This window comes from Phaenicophaeus curvirostris, chromosome 4 (assembly GCF_032191515.1).
Source record: "Phaenicophaeus curvirostris isolate KB17595 chromosome 4, BPBGC_Pcur_1.0, whole genome shotgun sequence".
NCBI lineage: Eukaryota > Metazoa > Chordata > Aves > Cuculiformes > Cuculidae > Phaenicophaeus > Phaenicophaeus curvirostris.
Genome location: NC_091395.1, coordinates 68,555,392 through 68,576,289, shown reverse-complemented (window position 1 = coordinate 68,576,289; position 20,898 = coordinate 68,555,392). Strand labels below are relative to the sequence as shown.

Here is a 20,898-nt window from a genome sequence, read left to right as displayed (position 1 = left end):
CTTTGTAGGGCCTTGGATCCGATCTTGTCCACTTCTGCCTGTTTTATAACACTGGAGACTAAAACTGAAAATTTGTGATTAAGTTTTCTAGGCTGCCTATAGAGATTTTAATTGAGTTTAAACTCTCCTCAAAGAAATTGTTAGTGATTTCCAACCCTCCCCACCAATGCATCATAAGCAAAGGGCAAGCAGTTAGATCTAAATCCTAATATGCTCCACTGAAATGTCAATTGACTGCATTTCTGGTTTTGCTAACGCAAACACAATGGATATGTACTCTGATGTTGTAATTAATCCCTCAATAAAACCCCTCTATCGCTTGCTTATTTTCTTCAGTATTCTTCAAGCTGCTGTCTTGGGCTGGAGAGACAAGAGCTGGGGCAGGTGTGTGGTGCTGTGGGCTCTGGGATTCCTGCACTGACCTACACTACTCCCTCTTTGGGGGAAAGGAGAAGCAAGCAGGATCCATTAGATTTCAGTCCTCCACTAAAACCTTCTCAGCTCTAAACTGCCATTCCTTTATCAGAAACTAATTAACTGGAGCTTTGTTAGTTTGCTGCTTACCAGCGAAGGTCTCTAGCCCTACAACTGAGGATAGCAGACATTTTTATGTCTCGGTCAAACTTCTCATTCACTTCTTGTGCAATTTCTTTTCTGTATTGCACAGCAGGATTTCTAGCCTAGTTCCTTTACCAGTGAAGAAAGGAAAGCCTTGCAGTGATATATCAGATGGAAAAAACTACTTAATGTAACGTGTTGACAATGACAACAGAAAGAGTGGTAACTGGAAAGATGCTCGGTGGAATATGGCATTAATAATCGATGTACAAATCGGATGGAAGCCTGCAGCAATCAGAGATGAACATGGTTTGCACAGGATGCTGTCAGATGTGACATCCAGATTATATATTAATGCTTTTCACTCAGAAGAAAACACATAAATATAAGAAATAAGTAGTATTGAATACTGCAGGTACCCAAATATGACTGTTGATTCCCTCATATGAGAATCACATTGTTATACATGTGTGGCATAGAGCTTTGCAGAAGAAACTGATTTTCATTCCAGTCACCTGCCTGATTAAGACTCACAGTGTTATCTGAGGCATTTTTGAAATATATAATACTTAAATAACATTTACTAAGCACTCTTCCATTGTTTCAATTCCTGTCAATCAATTTTGAGAGCTGTGTAAAAATAAACAGGGACTTTTTGCACCATGTGTTTTTATACATTACAAACTTCCTGGAATCTATGAACACCCGTCTGTGCTACATACTTGACTGCTGAACCATGTTAGTTGTTTGGAACACTTGTTGAAGGAAACAAGCTTTGTTCCTCAGTACTCATTTCTTAAAGTAAAATCTAAGTTTTAAACTGTTTTTAATTATTCTAAATTGCAGAACGATGGCCTCACAGGAGCAGGTTTGGCCAGTCCCAATGAAGGCAATTGGAGCACAAAACCTTTTGACAATGCCTGGAGGAGTGACCAAGTCAGGGTACCTTCATAAAAAAGGAGGCACCCAGCTGCAGATCTTGAAGTGTAAGTTGAATGAGTTCTTAACTAGATTAAATGTTTTAGATTCTTGCTTTTGAGGATATTAACACATTTCGTGTTTGCAGACTATTTAATGAAGCTTTGTCTGTACTGGATTACAGTTTTACTGGAGAAAATGTATGTAAGACCCATATTGAAGGAATTTCCTTTAATTATTTTGAAACTAAATCTTAGATGATAAATGTTGTGGCTGACTTTCTTTTACTTGGTTAAACCTCTTCTCAAGTCCTTCACAAGTAAGGTTTTACGGACAGAAACAGATTCCTGGGCTATGTATCAATTTCAAATGTTCTTTTCTAAAAGAAATTAGTACTTGAGGGTTTTTCCAGTTGGTTATTCTGTACTGGAAAAATATCCCCATTTCCTGCTGCTGTTGTGAAATGGAAATTTTCTCACTGCCAACATTAGGCTGTAATTAAAAACAGTAATTGCTTCTGGAATTGGAATGTATTTACATGGAGAAAACTGAAGATTTTGGACTTATTTATATGCTATTAATTTGCTATCCCTGTTTATAACTAAACCATACTTAGATAGTTACGAACAAAGATTACAGCCTTTAATAAATGAAGGGGTGTTTGCTCCTTTAAAAAATAAATAATCCATTTTACTGGCAGATTTATGTGCTTGAAGTGAAAGAAGAGAAGGAGATACCATCATGGGTTTGGGGACATTAATGGTGGACATTGAGGTGGCTACGTTCCTCTCATTTTGTTTTAGGTTTCATTCTTATATTAGCTTATTCCTCTAGTAAAGCAGCACAGGTGGAAGTCAGATCTGCAACCTCTTAGGATTCTTTTGAAGTTATTGGATCAGCTGCCTCTCAAATGAGGGAAGCAACTACTACTCTTAGTCCTGAAACTCTGTGAATGGATGGCTTTACAATGTGACTGACCATCAACAAGTTGTCACTTAACTAGTTTGTGCTCTTTTGTAAAGATTAAGAAGATTACTAAAAGCTTCAACAATAACTCTACCCAAGTTAAGAGGTTTTAGTTAGTATAATACCTTTGAATTTATATTTTGCTCACTTTTCTTTATCTTTTCAGGGCCATTGAGATTTGTCATTATCCACGAGGGATGTATTTACTATTTTAAGAGCAGCACATCTGCATCTCCACAGGGTGCGTTTTCTTTGAATGGTTACAACAGGTGAGTACAAAAGAACTTATTTAATGCCCAAGCATCTTTTACTTAATGCAGGGGGCTATGGTTTTCATTTCCAACAGAGTTAAATGTGACTGCATGTGTTGTTTGGGTTAAGCACTGATCTCTGATTCCAAGAGACCTGTAATTTCAAATTGTTCATATGATGTTTCCTGTGCTTTGCAAGTGTATGGCCTTCATCTTCTGTAATGTAACCAGTAAAGCTGATAAAATTGCTGTGGGCCTCTTGTTACTAACTTAATGCAGACTTGCACATGTGGATAGATGCGGATTCTTGCAGACAATCTTTGTTCTTTGGTGATTTCAGTGATCGCCATGAAAATAGAAAGGAATCACAAAGGATTATTTGTGGAGTTACTGATTCAGTGACATTAATTGGCGTCAAAACTGAATCAACTACAAGAGTGAAAAATGAGAGAATGTACATGCAAAAATGTCTGATTCATTTCACTACATGTTATAAATCTTAAATACTTGTTTTTATGTTGAAGGCGAAAATACATGGCTTTCAAACATGTGAATGAGCCTGCTAATGAAAGTCTAACCTAACTTTAGGAAATAGGAAATTGCTGTTGGAATTGATGCTAAGAATGGACTAATGAGACAGTGAGAATATAACGAAATATCATGTTATTGGTCAGTCTTTTTATATTTGTAAACACGTATGTTACTCAAACTTTTGTAATAAGGAGATCTATTTTATAAGAATAAGACAGACCACAATATTGGCAAATTTTTATGGGAATGCAGTTGTAAACTGCATTGTAGCTAATGAAAAATTCAGCATTAATTTGTGTAAGAACCTCTACTCTAGCTTAGTCGTGACAGTAGCTTCTGTAATCACATTAATGTGCAAATTACCATGGAATTTTTAAATGTTAAGGATTCTGTCATTGCTTTTTATATGTCTGCGTTCTAGCAGTCTTGTAGAGACCTTGTCTGGAACTGGGACCAAGTCTCGGTTAATATTGTATTATGGTGAGACAAAAGAATTATTGAAAGAATTTGAAATTAAAGAGTTTTTTAGACTGGGTAGTTGCATAAGGTTGTGTGAGAACAAGTCACGCTAAGGCTTCCATGGACTTTTATTTTGCAGTTTCCATTCAATAGCCTTGATATGTCAAGAGTGGACAGGAAATGAGAAAGTGCTGAGTTCAGGAGTGACTCAAAATGTATAGTGATGCCTGTTGCTAGCATCGCTCCCAGCTGTACTATGGGTATTTCCCACATCAACATCCTTATTCCCCTCACATCAGCGAAATAACCTATAGTTCCTTCTGTGGCTTTGTTTTGGACTGGGCAGCTGCAGAAAACTACAGCCTCCAGCTCAACAGTAGGATTCGGGTTCTAAAACAGGTGCAATCTCTAATTTTGAAACAATTTTGAAGTTGACATTGTTCTTAATGGCAGCTTCACGGTGTTTACAGACATTTTTTTCAGAACAATGTTATCTATCTTGGTTATGTTCCTAACCAAAAGCCAGATTTCTCTGACGCTCTATGTTTACAAATCATCTTCCTTAAATATTAAGGACTCACGGTAACACTCTATTAAGGAAACTGGCGAGCTAAAAAAGTTTAGGAACAAGAAAGAAAGCCCCAATAATGATTGTAAGAATGTAAATCAGTTTTCTCTATGGTTTGTGCTGAATAAATCTTAGAAACGTTACCTTTAGATTACCCTGTCAGGACTTTGGTCTCCTTATTTGTTCCAAAGCCTCATAGTGAGCATTTGCAACTGATGTTTTATGTGTTTAAGGAATTTCCTCATTAGAGACTCCTCAGGGGAAAAAATAAAAAGAAACAAACATATCTAATGCAGTTGTGAAAGAGGTTGAGTTATGCTTGTTTTGAAATAATAAAAAGAAATGCAATAAAGTGTTTATAAGGGACAAGTGGAAAAACTAAGTTAACTTCTAATATTAGTTGTCCTTTATTTTCATGAGAAACCTCTGGTTTGATTGTTCCTCTGTGCCTTTCAGAACTAAGGATTACAAGTGCCCTAAATGCTTCTAACCATGGTGTGAAGCTTGGGAATTGATGCAATTCATTAAAACTATTGAAGAGATCAAAACATCCATTTATAAGTCTGGCTGGTGGTTTAACTCATAATCTTCCTTCTGTCAGTGCTTTCATTGTCCTTTCTATACTTCAATGGAGAAGTACTACAAATGCACACGTGGGGACTTCTGTGATGTTTTCCTGGGCTTGGGGCTTATTTTTTGTAGGACAAACCTGGCCGATAAGACTGCGTTTCGAACAGAGCTTTGTGACTTGCACAGTCAAATTAACTTCATAGACAAAGGTTTTTAGGTATTGGTTGTTCTGTTTCTCAGGGTTATGCGGGCAGCTGAGGAGACGACATCGAGCAATGTGTTTCCTTTCAAGTTAGTTCACATTAGCAAGAAGCACAGGACGTGGTTTTTTTCAGCTTCTTCTGAAGATGAAAGAAAGGTAACTTTCTTCTTTTGCATTATAATTGTCTTTAAAGCAGAAAGCGAACCTTGGTCTTCCCTAAAATCTAAATGAGCTGGATGTGCAGCCGCCACTGAAATTGGTGTGCCTAGTTCTTTGGGCTCCCCTGAAAATCAGGTTGGAAGTTTTAACTATGAAGTTAGTATTAGTTCAAGTTGTAATTTAAGTAGTGGCTGTAAGTGATGTACTGGATGGCGTGGTTTTCTCCATATTCCTCATTTTATTTTTAGCCGGATAAATATTTGTATGTTAAATCTTTTGATGAAGTATGAAAACTGTTCAGTGAAATCTCTCGCCCATAAACTTACTATAAACAAGTACCTGGCTTTAGAAATAACAGCCTGAGATCTGGAAACTGAAAGTTTTTAATACATTCTTATAGCATTTTAGATAGGCAAAATGTTTGACTGATAAGTCCGCTCAACATAAAGTCCTGAATAATTACTATTTCCATGTAGGTTCCTTGCACGCTTACTCTCCTCTTACAGAGGACAGATATTGTGCATCATTGTTTGATGATTTATAGATGGATGTGTTAAATGTTGTATTTTTATTCTTATTTAGAATTGGATGCTCTCTTTGAGGAAGGAAATCGATCATTACCATGAGAAGAAAGAAACAATTACAGAATTCAGGTATCAACCCTTATTATTTGCTTTTTATCCCTTTTGCAGTAGCTCTTGACAGTGGTGGTTTAGGCTACTTGCACCTACAAGTAATTTCCTGTTAGATAAAACCAGGTGCAGTAAGGCCCAACAATGAAAAGCCTTCCTAACGGATAGTTTAAAGCATAACAAGACTGAAATAAATATTTTTACTAAAAGAACTTTAAATGTCAGCTTTGTGTAAAACAAAAACCTTAAAATGACAGCAACGACATATCAGGCTGTTAATTGGGAAATAGGAAATAGGAGTAGATTGCTTCTGTTTTTCCGGCATTCCTTTCCAGTGCTGCAGTCCTGTTAGCAGGCGTGTTTACTGCTCCAAGACCCAGCACAGTGATGCAGAATATACTCTGTTTTCTTTTGCAGTGACTCCGGTTCTGATGCAGACAGTTTCTATGGTTCTGTTGAACGTCCCATTGATATCAAGTATTCTCATCATTCAGCAGATAACGAAGGTGACAAATTTAGATGCAGATAAATAAGATTCATTTATTGACTTATTTATTTGTTCTGGGTCCTGCAGAAACTAGTCCCATAGCTTAAGGAAACTGATGCAATTTGCAGCTATAAGTTCTTGTTCTTATGAGATGTGTAGTTGTAATTTTAAATTGGATCCAGATATTCTGTGCCATAAAACATCAGCAAAAATAAATGGCAACTAAAGAAATAGAGATCTTTCAAGGAGGTGTCTGACACCCTAACAAGACTGCACAGTGGAGAGTTTGTAGGTCTAGCAAAAAGATAAAACTTCTGAGCATACCTGTAGGTCATAGTGTGGAAACACAAAATGGTCTTTATTATGATGTTTGAATATTATTGACAGTAATTGAATATAATTACTATAATAGGATATAATCACTCAAAAGTAGAGACAGCACAGTAAAACACTGTGGAGCTAGTTACCTCCTCCCTAGACTGTAAAATTCATTCACTTGTCCTGCAAACCAAGCAGGCACCCACACTGGGATGTTGTTGTATCTGTGTTGTAGTTTGTTTACTATGAAACAGAGTTGATCGTCCCTCTGGTTCTGAAGGATCTTCATTAGGCACAGGCAGGGCCTGTATGTAACACATAGGGTAGCTTTCTTCAATGACTTTCAAAGAGTAACTTTTTAAAGTAAGGCTCTAAAAAATGTCATTCTTAGCACAGCCTGTCTTTATTCAAAGTCTGAGACCTGTTCATTGCCATAGTTGTTTCACAGTAGACAGTCCTGGCTGAGTATCTTGATTTTTTTAATTAGGATGCCCTGACAGGCTTTCTGTGATGTCGTCATTCTCCGTGTGTTTCAGCAGCCGACTGCCTTGTCACGAAATGCATTGGTAAAATCCAATGAGAAGCCTCGCCTCAAAGTTCAACATAGTTCCTTTTCTAGGCCTTTTCCCATCTGCCTGTTCAGATTTCTAAGGCAGGGTTGGTAGGAGCAAGTACTCTCATTTCCTGAAAGGAAATTCCTGACTATTTTTCCTGACTAGAACAAAAAGGCAGGAGTGAATCTTTTTAGGAAATCCGGTTCAATTGCTGCAAAGCAGAGGAAAACAGTCATCAGCGTTTTGTGTAGGAGTTCAGCACTTCTGTGTTCATGGGAGGGAAAGGTTGTACGCAACGTGAGTTGTGTTAAGAGGTGTAGCAGGAGCTTAAATTAGGAAACTTAGAAGAGCTGATTGATTTTTATCAGATACTCCTACTTGTCTTTTTTTGTGCATTTCTCTAGGGAAATATGGCATATTGTCCTTGAGGCTCCTGTCGTACTCAGTGATGAGAAATTACTGCCTAGAAGCAGCATGTTTTCGTGTCTTGATTATTCTGACTCACAGTTAAAACAACATTGAAACCATTTAAGCCATTTGTTGTAGTGCGTGTTTTTTGTTGCCAAGGCAAGAGAATGAATTATTCTGTAGATCCCTATGTTTGCTTAGGCTTCTGTGCTGCAAAATCATAAATGGTTTTGTGCTAGGGTTAGGTTTTGGGGATTATTTTTTTCCAACTCGTTTTGCCAGTGCATCTGTGCAATTGTGTCACTGCAACTGCTTTGAATTTTTTTAGGGAGGCTGAAACACTAGGAAGTGTCACCAGAAAGTAAATTTTAACTTGAAAGTTGGAAAAAATTAACTGTGCAGTGTAGTTCATCTCCTACTGTTGTGAGTGATGGCTTTATTAGTTGACATCAAAATTTCAGGAAACGCCTGTCCTAGAGAGCAGAGGGGTAAACACAAATTCTTACCTCTTTTTTTTCACCTCTTTAAAAAAAAATTTAACTGAAAAATACTTGTTTGTTAAAAAAAAAATAAATACTTGGTACTCTTTCTTGGTTCCAGGAGTACTTATCAGTCTGACATGTTGATTTTTATCTGCAGATTATGACCAGGAAGAAGAGGATGAGTCTTACCTGCAGCCAGATACTTCTGATCTAGTGAAAGATGGTATGTGATTTCTTTTATTCCCTTCACAAAAGGACTGTGAAAGGCCCCCAGTAAAGGCAGTATTCATGTAGAATGCCAGCTAATTAATTTGCCTCAGTCATATCTAAAGCATTGCAGGTGGTAAAATAACTGAAGTAATGCACGGGTATCTAATCTTGAGAGGTATTTAGGGTCAAAAGGTCCTGGTAACAGCAGCAACAATTCAGAGGAAGCGTTACATGCCTTTAAGGGCATGTTTTCTTGCAGGCTTCCTGCCCTGAAAGGACCCATATCTGGTCATCAGTCTGGACAAGGGGTAATGATTTTCATATAGTCTCTTTATTTTTAGCAAAGGGAAAACTCTTTGCTGAGTTATCATAAGCCACACCTGAATAAAATTTGCAGGAGTTTACTACACAGCATTCGAATTGTGCTGAAAGTTAAATGCTTGTCCAGCATTTGGGGTCCTATCAGACAAGATGCCAATGAAATATCTTAAAGTGCATGGAAAATAAATCTGAAAAATCTCATTTGTTGATGTACTGTATTGCCTCTCAGTGTGTCATGTTTTCTTTCTGTAGATATGGTCCTGCCCCCAGCCTACCCTCCTCCACCAATTCCTCATGTCAGAAAAGCTGCCTACTCGGAATCAAGGGCGAATTCCTTTGCTGGCAAATCTAGTGTGCCAGTACCCCCACCGCCTCCTAAAAGAAGCTTACCTAATATCAAACTAGAGGATTTCTTAAACGTGAGAGAGCCCCAGCTACAGTGCCGATCTGAACCTAACCTAAAGATTCAACCCTCAATCCGAAGACTAAGTGAACAGCCGCCTCCTGTGCCCCCTCTACCTCCTTTCAAAAAGCCTACGTGTGGCAAAGAATCTTGCTCATTGCCTCCAGAGCCTCTGCCTCTAGCTCAGGCTCTTGCTACTCCAGAAGGATGCGAGAAGCTAAAAACCTTAAACCTTTCCCCACGAACTCCTCCTCCACTGCCAAGCAATAGACCCAAGCTGTCACAGTTTACTGAAAAACCAACAGAGCCCAGAGTGCCAAGAGAACATGGTAAACCTGGACTGTTTGTACCACCAGTGCTCCCAAAGCCACCTGTGGTGAGCCACCAGCCCCCTGCAATCAAACCTAAACCAGACAAGTCTTCGTGTCCCCAGTTACAGTAAGTATGAAAGCACTATTAATTTTTCCCGTCGTGTATTAGTTACCTCTTTGACAGGCACATTTCTGAGTTCACATTGACATCTGTTTCTCTTCCCTGTACCATCCCTCTCTTCCTCACCATATTGTTCTTTTTTGCTTCTTTTTATCATTTGAAAATTTTGCAATGAGTTTAGCTTCTTGAAATGGTTCAGAAATAAATAGCGCATAAACTGAAGTTCAAAAAAATTACACTGATATTTTGTAGTTCACTTGATTGAAGTGAGTAGGAAGCCTTTATTTCAGAACCTCAGTGCACTGCAAAACCAATTCTAAGCTGCTGTGGAGGCAGGAAGTGTGTTTTCGTTTATGTGAAGATCAGCTTTAGCAGGGGATGTGGAGCTAGTTATAGTGGTGAGTCAGGTGAGAATATTTTTGTCCACTGGATCATTTACGAGCTCTGAGAACAAGTAATGAACTCTTTAAAAAACAGTACAAGACAACACTGATATACTGGAGCAAGTCCAGTGGAAGGCCACCAAGATGTTTAGCACATACAGATACAGGAGAAGAGGCCGAGAGAACTGGATTCATTCAGCCTTTAGGAAGGCTAATGGGAGATCACTGCTGTCTGCAACTACTTGCTGGGTGGGTATGGAAAGGGCAGAGCAAGACCTCATTGGCCTGCAGTGGTAGGATGAAAGTAAGAGGGAGAAATCACAGCCTGGGAAATTACAGCTACATACTAGGAAAAATTTTTCACTGTGGATGGTGAAACACCAGAACATGTTGCTGTGGATTCTCCATCCTTGGAGAAAAACTTGATTGGACACGGCTACCCAATCTAGTTAGACCTGTGCTAGAGGTCCCCTTCTAACTTAAATTAATCTGCAATTTGGTGGCTAAACTGAAAGGTGTTCTTCAGTTTCCTTTTATTATCCCTTCAGTGTTTTGTGTGTATTTGTTCTGTTTTCCTGAGGATGTGTCCTTCAGTTTTTGTTCTGTTTCTGCCAGGAGATCGCCACCGGATGGGCAGAGTTTTAGAAGCTTCTCATTTGAAAAACCTGCACTGCCCTCCAAGCCAGATCAACCTGATGATGATTCGGATGATGACTATGAAAAAGTAAGATCAAGCAGATGATCCAGTCTCAAACAGTTTCTGTTTGGTTTTGGTTTGTTTGGGATTTTTTGCCTATGTGTACTTTTGGGAATGTTTTAAATGCATTTTTGGCGGGGGGGGGGAAGCCTTTTTGAAAGCACGGTTCTTTGTGGTGGTTTGGGGTTTTTTTCACCTTTAAGGAATGCCTTGGTAAATTCTGGATTTTAATATTGGATGAATAGGAAGAAGCAGCATAAAGTAAAGGTTCAATCACCATTAATAATTTCAGATACTGTTGGCTGTGGCTTATCTGCATAACAAGACGCTGGCATTTTGAGTTGCCATTGATTTACACAGTGATTTATTTTCTCATGTTTTTTACAGGTTGGGCTGCCTGCTTCCATATTTCTTAATACCTCTGAATCCTTCGAAGTCGAAAGGTAGAATGTGACTTTTAAATAGTTGCTTAGAAGTCCTACAAAAACCTGCACTGAACAATAGTCCAAAGATCACTTTGATAGGTACAATTTATGCTTAAAACCACAATAAAAGTATTTTAAATTCCTTTAATACAGAAATTGCTTTTTAGAAGACTTAGTTTGGTGCTCATATATCAATTGAAAGTGCATACTACTTGCAAAGTGATTTTGTTCCATCCAGACAGGGCTCTTCAGCCCGGCTGCTAGATGGGATAGAAAGGCAGATCTTCTGTGCTGTGTTGCTGAGAGAGGTGCTAAACAGTGAAATTCTTTCAACTGTGATGTGCTATGAATTATTATATCTGAAATAGAGATTTGTAGTAAGAAGTTTTAGAATGTAGGTGTTTTATTTACCTGATTCAGAAAATGCTAACGTATGCAATTGCTTTATTATTTTTAGGATATTTAAAGCTAGTAGCCCACGGGGACAACCACAAAACGGATTGTACTGTATTAGGAACTCATCTACTAAGGCTGGAAAGGTAACTTGCAACTGCTGAATCTACTCTCCAAAGCTTTTTTTTTGATTTAGAGATACTGTGTCTTATATCTTATAAAGTACTTAAGAATTTAGATGTGCCTTTTCCTTACAACAAGAAAATCTGAGACAATCACATGGAGTGATTTTTTGATTTTTTTTTTTTTGCCTGAATTGTAACAAATTCCTTAATAATCACTGACTTGGAAGAGCTTATGAGCATAGACTGAATGTGTTGCATTTTTCTTCAAGGTATTGGTTGTATGGGATGAATCTGCAGAAAAAGTGAGAAACTACAGAATCTTTGAAAAGGTTTGTAGCTGCTGGGTGTGTGTTGTGCTCATGTATACATGTATGAATTTTGTGTGTGTGTATGAAGTGTGCCTGTGGATGGGTAAATACTGGAACTAACAAGTTGAAGTGTAAACTTCTTCCTATTCCTAAAAGTAAATATAAGCTGATTTACAAATATCTGGTCTAGGATGTGAGTTTGAGTACTTGGACCTGGGCTTTCTAGTTGCTGTATCATGCAAAAGACCAACTACCTGTAAATGTTCACATCTAAATTTCAGCTTCAGTCAAATCCTAAAGGAAGGAATATTAAATTCCTGAATTTAATTTGGACTTATTTGTGTAGGTGACTAGTTTGCAAAGCAGTAGTTTGCTTGAAAGAACAACTTAGTTCTGATGATGATGTCTTGGGTTTTTTTAAACATTGAGTTGGAAAAATTATTGTCAATGATGATGTATTTTTTTGTTCTACAACAGGATTGCAAATTTTACCTGGATTCAGACATCATGTTTTTGAACATGGGCAGTTTGGTCGAATACTACAGCACTCACATCTTACCTAGTCATGACAGCTTGATTCTTCGGTGTCCTTATGGTTACTCTAAACCAAGGTGACATGAGCAGCGTAATTCACTGATGCTTAGGACAAGTGTGTTCCCTACTGCCCTTGAATTCAACGTGGACTTGTGCCACTGCCAGACATCCTGTTGTTAGCACACAGAAAGTGAGTCTGTTTCAATCAGACTAAATCTCACGTGACTTGTATGCAGAGGCCATTTAATGAACTTCTGGTAAAACCTTACGACCCAGATCAGTGGATTTTATGGTCTCTTCTTTTAAAAAGATCTGAATGGATCATGCTGTGAAAGCTGTCCACGATGCCTACACCTTTTATCAAACTGCTGCTATGATTAATCTTCTGGGAGTGTGGAAAATGGACATGAGTAAATAAGTGGTCTGAAAACAACCAGTACAGAAACGGGAAGCTTCTGCAGGTGTATCAGAGTCACTTGTGACAGGGAATACTAATACTCTGACTTTAGGGTATTGCTCCTTAAGTCAGCACTGGTGCTTAACTGAGAGGTTTTGTGTGACTTGTATAGTTGATTTGTAAATAACAAATACTTCTGTGCAAATAGTTTGGTTTTCTGTAGGCAAAGATGATTGGGATATGTGGCTTTTTTAAAGCCGTGTCATATTCATATGTAAACGTAACTTCTGATTACGTCTCTGGTAATCAGTATTGGGGGTACTATTCAACAGATACACTTCTGGCACTCTACGCATTCCTGAATGATGTGCACTCCCCATGGGTGTGGAATAACTGACCTGGCTTTCATGGGAGCCCCATTCCTTAGCTCTCCGCTGGAAGGGAGGTGCCCCTAGTGTTGTTAGTAGGTATGAGAGGAGACAAAGGGCTACTTAAGGGGAAAGGAAGGGAGTCTTCGAATATCCAAAATTCTAACTAGCAGTTTTCTCTCACATTGCCATCATCAAAGGTTCTTTAAAACAAAACAGCACAAAAATGAAACCATGAGTGTGGTGCTACTGTCACTCCATAAATCCTTGTGATCAGTCCCTGAGGATCTGGTTGCCAGCCCACTGCATTCTGCTCTGGGGCAAAACCGCACTGCCCTGGTCTGCTTCTTGCAGTTTGACATGAATTTTTCCATTATTAAAATCACTACTCCCTTTGTAGTTGCTTGCAAAATAGAATCTGTTTGTTAATGTATTACGAGCAGTATCAGGCTGTCCATGATTGGCATTAGTACGGTGCTTGTAATATTTGTTCCCTAATATTTTGGGGAAACCAACAGCTCGATATTTATGCCAAAATTACCCTATTCCTAAATTTTAATATAGAGGAGAAATTTATTTTAATGACTCATGAAATAACTTTGTTGATTCAGAATTACTGTTATAAAATGGTCTTGAATATCCAATAATGTTTACAAGACTTGTCATAATATTTTTTTCTAAAAATCATAGAATCATCGAATGGTTTGGGTTGGAAGGGACTGTCATGGGGGCTAGAAAATAATCCTGTCACTCCTGCAACAGGAGCAGGTATCTAGTTTCCATTAGCCTGAATCTGCATCCATCAACTTTGTTTTTCTGTTACCTTTTCAGAGTTTATACATGTCAGTTCTTACCTTGTTACAATTGGGTGGTCACAACTTTACAGACATTAACAAAACCATTACAGAAAGAATTTTCTGTAAACCAGGATTTAATCCCTAAGGGATTTTCCTTAATAAAGAGATGTACTATTAGGACTAAACAGGAATCAATGTACAGGAATCAAGGCAAGAAGTGCACAATGTCAGTCTTTTGATCTGTTCCCTCTTAAATAGGTTTTAAAGTAAAGAATATGCAGCACTTCAAACAAATCAGAAATCTTATATTTCAATAAGCATCCCTCACAACCCGATACGATCCCCTCTGTGAATAAGGCTCAGCCAATGAGGCATTTAAAAAATATTTCTGGCAAATAAATAGATGCATGTAAGAACAAATTCCAGTTTCTGGTGGTATTTGCACGTACTGTTTACATGGTTTATTTTTCTCCGCCTGGGAATAATTGGTGTCAAGTGTCCTGAGAGTCCCCTTTACAGGGTGCTGCCTTTGGGGCCCTAGGCAGAGACTTCAATTTGTTTTGCAACCATGTACTCTGAAGAATTTTTAAGCTGTAAAAATACTTATATAATCCGATATCTAAAAGACATATCCCTGTCTTTACCTGTGTAATACAAGATTTGCAAATATGTAAATTTGTGTTAATTTCTTTTTTTATATAAATGTATATATTTCTGAAGTGGATAAATTTTCAATACCAGTTTGCCTAACTTTGTGTGGTCGTCTTTTAAACTTCACAGGTGTTGCGATGCCTTTGTTTGTTAAATAGTGCTTGATTCTGCTAACCATGAAGTTATATGAATTAGTTTTCAGCCCCCTTAAGAAGCAAACCTTCATTAAAGCAACACTATAAGGAATCTGGGGTTCCAGTCATCACACAATGTGGCTGGGAGTGGGAAATACCCGTATTCCATTTCCTTTGAAGCTTCTCGAGCGCAGCGTTGAGGACTGAAGCATTCATTTTATCTGTGGACACAAAATGCCAGTATGACCATAGTAAAAGAGCATCTCAGAGAAACAGGAATGTTTGAGCAAGAAAGCCAGGTCTCCAAAGGTGTTCTTCAGGACCTTGCTTGGGAAGAGGACCTTCCCATTTCCAGCACCAAGCAGCCCTTCTGCTCAGAAACATCCCTGTAACCTGGCAGGCTTACACTTGTGTGTTAGTAGAGGTGCAGCAGGCTTACATCTCTGATATCTCCGGTATCCAAGGTAAGAGGTACAGCTGCTGAGGTGCTAGATGATCCTCTCTGCCCGCCAGAGGTGGGTGCAAGGGTTCCAAACAAATGTGATCACTTATGCTTTCTCTTCAAACACATCTTGCTCCTATGCACTATTCTAGTCTTTTTTTAATGCAGAATTAGATGAAGTTAAATTCCTGGTGTTTGTAGGGAGGAAAGGCACAGCAAGAGCACGTGGCTTATTGTCTCTCTGCAATACCTCCTATTAAACTGACTCTACTCTTTCCTTCACCACAAATCGGCATCTTGCATATACAACCAAGCTCCTTTGCTTTAAAATACTTTGTGAAGGGTAAAGGCAGTATTTGCTACACCAAAAACTGTAGTTTGTAAGTTTTGCGATAGGCAAATCAAAATAATTTGTAATCGTTTTGGAAAGTGTCTTGCCTTTTCTATCTAAACTTCCAAGAAAAAGTGTTACAGGTGATATTTTGCGGGGGTGAGATTGCCCTTCTAGGGAGAAAAATAAAGTGGTTTTGAAAAATAGAAGTTTCAACCAGGGGCTGTTAATCGACAGGTCGCATATCACAAGGTGATCTGATATCTGGGCAGTTTTCCTGACAATAAAGGTGCCTTAGGTCAGCAGCTCATCACGTATTGCCTAGTTCAGAACTTTGGTTCTAACAAGAATGTAGATTGGCAGTAAGTATTCATGGCCTCTGGTGCTTCATGCTCTGGGAAGTTCAAGGGATGCTAAAGATGTTTGAAGTGATAACATGTTTCTTTGAATTTGGGGACATCTGCTGGCCAGCCTGCTCTGTGCTGGGTTTCAAGCAACAGGAATGCAGCTGCTAAGTGCACGCATTAGAAGTCATTTGGGGAGTCCGTCAAAAGTGACTTCAGGCAGAAGCCAGAGATTAAAGCTGCACTTCAGGTGGAAACTTAATGAGCCAGGTCTTCAAAACTTAAGAAGTCTTTTGGCTCATGTTTCTCACGCAAGTAACAATGTTATTTAGCAAAATTACTCCTCCGAATGTCTTTTAACTTAAACGACAGTGAAATTAATTGAATTTTATATTCCTGTGTTTAAATTACTCTTAATTCTCCCTTAAAGTGTATATTTTTACATAATGAACATCTGAGCACCACATAAATTATTGACATCATGAAGTATTATATTTATTCTGAGCACTGAATAACTATAAGCAAGCAATTCACCCCAAGCAGCAAGCAAATCACATGGTTTTTTTAGTTTTTAACTAAACAGTCAGCAACCTGAAGCCAAGAGTTAGTTTCCAGCCATGGGAGAGCTCCAGATGTCCATGTGTATGACCTCCTATATCGGGGAGATCATGGTTCTTGTACTATAATGCTCAGCAGTACCAAAATACCGAATACCAAATGCTACTGAAACTTTCAGGGTAGATGCTAGCTTTAGAGCTCACTTGAAAACAGGATGAACCAAAGTGATGAAGTTCTGTGGGTTTAGGGGATGTAGGAAGTCTTGTAGCATAGCCGTCTCCGAAGTCTATTCCTACAGGATGTCTGTTGCTGTGTCTTAATTACAGGATAGTCATTACTATCCTTTGCCTCCATCTCCCTCCTTCGAGCATCTTGTTACCAGGGAAATGTGTAATCCTGTTTTCAGGATTAGATCTCTGGGTGCATAAAAGCCAAGGCAAAGCACCTCGTCCCTCTTTGAGTTACTGTGTTTTCTGCCTTTTGACAACCACTTCATCCCAACTCCCTGTGTGATCTTGTTTCATGAGGCTGATGGGCACTTAAATTCTGACCTTGAAAGCTTTTTGCATGGATGGTGTTTTGCAACTGTACTGAAGGCTGGTGATGTGAAAGCTATGCCACAGCGGCACAGAAAACAAAAAGAAGGGTATGTTCCATGTGAACTTATTAAAGGGTTTTATTACAGAACGAATAAGGCAAGATGTACCAGGCAGGGCCCCACAGGCTGCCTGGTTTAGGCTTCAGCGATTATATTGTCCTTTAATTTGCTAACATTCATCCTCATTTATTTTTCCAACTAAACGCCAACTGCACCCTAACATGGGAGTGATGCTGGAAATGTGCCTTTTTAAAATTAAATGTCTAAAGGAATTAAAAGTCTTATGTTCTAACACTAGAAGGTTTCTTCCAAGACTAATTAATTTGCTCCTGTGTATAGTAATAATAACTAAAAAATACTTCAAAATATTTTTCTTATGCTTCTCAGCCCTCATTACTCCAAAATTGCCCCAGTATCTTTTTCCTTTTCCCTTTCTGTTTCACTCACCTGGGTCTGTTTTTAAGTCCTACCTCTTCAAAAGTTATAGCTCCTGTTAGTGGTACTTTTCCTTCTCCTACTAAGGATGAAGATGTCGCTAGAGAGCAGTTAACAACAGCCTCAGCTGCTCAAGGGATACTGAAATTGATATAGAAGCAACTTGCAGAGAACATACATTTACAAGGCATATGATGCTTAGGAAGTCATAAACCTTGCAATTAAAACAACTGGCTTTACTTGGAAAAGGATTTTGGAAAAACAAACCCAAACCTCCATGAGGTGTTGTAATGTTAAGAGAAAATCATTGCTTGAGTTCCACCTTTGGTGTGTTTAGTTGAAACTCATTAACCGGCTTTGAACCATGCAGCCAGGTTTACATTTAATTTCAATCATGAGATTTTCCTCTGCCCCCCTGAGAGTAAAGTCAATATTTTTCAAACTCAGAGCCAAAGTGGCCTCTCAGTTTAACAGACTGTCTGGAACCTGGCAATGTTTGGTATGTTGCTGCTCCAGCAGCTCTGCTCTTTCCCCACCTGCTGCTTCAGTTCTCTTCGTTCTTATTTTGTTCAGCTCAAATGAACCTCAGATGTTGTTTTGTTTGGTTGAGGAGGGAGATGAAAGTAGAGCAGAATAAGGATTTCTCCCTCCATGTCATCATTACATCAAATATTTCTCAGATACATACATTAAAGATTGTTTCTACCTACTATTTTCAAATCATTGGGAAAGATGTCCTTCCTTGCATAAATCAGTAAAATTCAAAAGAGCAGCTCCCTTCTGTGAAGAATAGGAATGCAGCTGGGACAAAAATAAAGCTTCCAATAGTACTTTTGACATAACCTTACCTACACTGACCAGCTTTAGCAGCACTACACATATGCCACGAGATATTATTAATGCTGTTATACACAGATGAAATTAAGATGGCCCATTACATCATTTTAAAAAGACATTTAAGTTCAATAATTTCACAGAAAAATTCCTCATGAGCTTTTCAGTAGCAATACTGCAGGTCTGTAACCTCTCTGACACCAGCACCCGCAGAATCCTGGCTGTCAGTGAGGCGCAGAGCCCTGCTAGGGCTGCTCGTGGGGTATTTGGTAATAATAATTTGTGCTTCTGCACACACACCCTCCTGCCGCTCCAAGTCTGGTATGATTCCTCTCTGATCGGGGACTGGCTTTTACTTTGTTACCTGACAAGGAAGTTTCAGCACAGAGACTCGCCTTTTGGAGGCCCATGGGAAAACCAGCAGAGAATTCACATATTGGCGTTGTCCCATGTAGAGGAACTAGAACTTTGTCACAGAAGTGGGATAAAAAGTCTGCGTGAGATGAAAACAAATGATGATGGTAGGGAAGCAAGTCCTGCCCGATGAATACACTGTCAGGATGAAACAGCCCTGGCAGGCCAAGAGGGAAAGATCTATTTTGATGCTCTCATTCCCAGCCTATAGGTGAGAAAACTGACCTGGAACTGCTTACATGGAATGAGTGAACCCCATATAATGGAAAAGATAAATGTCCCGATTTCAGATTTGCGGCATCAGCTTGGTCCTGTGCTTCTCACGGGTGGCTGCAAACGGTTTGATGACCACAGAGCGCTAATGGCAGGTAAGGAGGTCAGTTACATAAAGGTAATTGTACAGCGATACTGTTCTGATACCTGGTAATGCAAAACTGAATAATTTGTAAATGAATGCATTCACGTTGACTTTCCTGTTGAGACTGTATGATGTAAGCTGAGCTCAGTGCTGCTGATGCTTGAGGCTGCTAAGGAAAACACTGTGGATGAGTCAGCAAGTGGAACATCAATACCGCCTGAACAGCACCACGTTCTGACTGCTCTCGTGGGAACGCTGTGCTGGCTGTAGATCCGTGGTAGTATTTCCCTGGTGCCTGAAGGGCCAGGGCCAGTACCTTGCAGATGTGCACAGCAAGCACAAGCCTACTGCCAGCAAGCTTGACTGGGTCAGTTTCCCAGACCTGTCGCTAGCAGCTCGAAGATTTTGAAGGAGTCAAGAATGAGAAATACTGCCATCGCTTGTATTGTACGTTCTGTTGTAGCTGCAATGCTGTAAGCCCAGCTGGTTAGAGTTAAAACAGACAAGTTCTTCATGCCTTAACTAATGCAGAAGTGCTGTTTCAGGTAGTCTTTGATGCCTCCAGCTACAAAGTGAGTTGGTTGAGCCAGCTGACTCAGCAGAAAGCCGAGAAAAGCTCACCCCCCTCTGGTTTTTCCATCAGATTAGCCAGGCAAAGCAAAATCTTCTCTGGCCTCATGATTATGGGATACCATGCAGTGGGCAGGAGGGAGGCTGGCAGGGGACAGCAGGAGGTGGTGACCTTGGACAGGTCACGAGGCAGGAGATCAAAGGAGGAGGGTAGACGAACAGCGCTCTTTTGCAGCGTTTCCCCATCAGATGAACAGGTGCAATGACAGAACACATCTCTTGATCAGCCTAAGCTGCCTGTGACACCGTGCCCATCAGTTATAAAAACACTTTAAGCCAGCACTCCTAGCGGAAGAAATTGCTCTGCCCTCCCCCAGTTCCCAGCCGCTGCTGCTGCCCTCAACAGCCCTCTCTTGCTCTGTACTGCTGCTCTTATGGCCATGCACTGAGCTGGAGCAGAAAAGCATTTCGTTTAAAACAAAGCAGTACTTCTTAGCTGAGTTAGTGTTAACAAGGATCCACACTTCCATCTACTTTACCAGGCAAGAAGAAAGAAAGCTTTTTTACATTTTCACTGCTATGGAAAGGAAAGTAGAGGTAGGTGAGGTGCCAAGACAAAGGAGAATTTTGTCAGTCATCTACACGCCAAGGGGAAGACAATGCATGAGGCAAGTGGCTGGACCTTTCACCTGCAAACCTCGTTGATCAGACTTCAAGAAAGGACTAAAAGATGCTATCTTGTGTGTAAACACATCCACTGGGGTTAACGGGGCTCAGCGCTAGACTGGTGAGGTGACTTTGATGTTTAACGCTTACAGCAACACTTCTTACAAAAATAACTTCAAACATTATTTGCTCATTATTAGTAATTACACTAAAGCATGTCACACACACCGTGCCTGCTGTGTGCGACAGAACTCTTTACTGCCACACTTCCATGGCAATGACTTGATTCTGCACCCCTCTCTCGGCCCGCTCTATGATAAACACAGAACCATAGAATTGTTAGGGTTGGAAAAGACCTTCTAAGACCATCCAACCATCAACACAACACCACCCTGCCCACTAAGCCACTTCCCCAAGAGCCACATCCACAGGTTTTTTTGAACACCGCCAGGGATGGAGACTCTCTGGGCAGCCTCTGCCAGTGCCCAATCAACCTTTTGGTGAAGACATTTTTCCTAACGTCCAACCTAAACCTCCCTGGGTGCAACCTGAGGGGAGGCTTAGATTGCATATTCGGAAAAGTTTTTTCACAGAAAGGGTTTTCAGGCAGTGGAACTGCCCAGGAAGGCAGTTGAGTCTCCGTCCCTGGAGGTGCTTAAAAGAGGGGTAGACGACGTGCTCAGGGATGGTTTAGCAGTGGGCAGGTG

General features: G+C 39.7%; 1 protein-coding gene across 3 annotated transcripts in view; it reads left to right on the top strand.

The window, feature by feature from the left end:
* Positions 1 to 14,606, top strand: part of SH3BP2 (SH3 domain binding protein 2) — a 38,332-nt gene extending 23,726 nt beyond the window's left edge. For 2 of the 3 annotated variants that reach the window (XM_069856450.1, XM_069856449.1), the window contains exons 2-13: positions 1,405 to 1,544; positions 2,609 to 2,711; positions 5,062 to 5,179; positions 5,765 to 5,835; positions 6,232 to 6,320; positions 8,221 to 8,286; positions 8,847 to 9,435; positions 10,428 to 10,536; positions 10,897 to 10,952; positions 11,392 to 11,473; positions 11,722 to 11,781; positions 12,238 to 14,606. In XM_069856450.1, the coding sequence (XP_069712551.1) occupies positions 1,409 to 1,544; positions 2,609 to 2,711; positions 5,062 to 5,179; positions 5,765 to 5,835; positions 6,232 to 6,320; positions 8,221 to 8,286; positions 8,847 to 9,435; positions 10,428 to 10,536; positions 10,897 to 10,952; positions 11,392 to 11,473; positions 11,722 to 11,781; positions 12,238 to 12,375 (1,617 nt within the window). In that variant the 5' untranslated portion in view covers positions 1,405 to 1,408 and the 3' untranslated portion in view covers positions 12,376 to 14,606. Of the gene's footprint in view, positions 1 to 1,404; positions 1,545 to 2,608; positions 2,712 to 5,061; positions 5,180 to 5,764; positions 5,836 to 6,231; positions 6,321 to 8,220; positions 8,287 to 8,846; positions 9,436 to 10,427; positions 10,537 to 10,896; positions 11,034 to 11,391; positions 11,474 to 11,721; positions 11,782 to 12,237 lie in introns of those variants that run through there. The other variant, XR_011337386.1, reaches the window with a different exon arrangement.
* Positions 14,607 to 20,898: the final 6,292 nt, after the last annotated feature.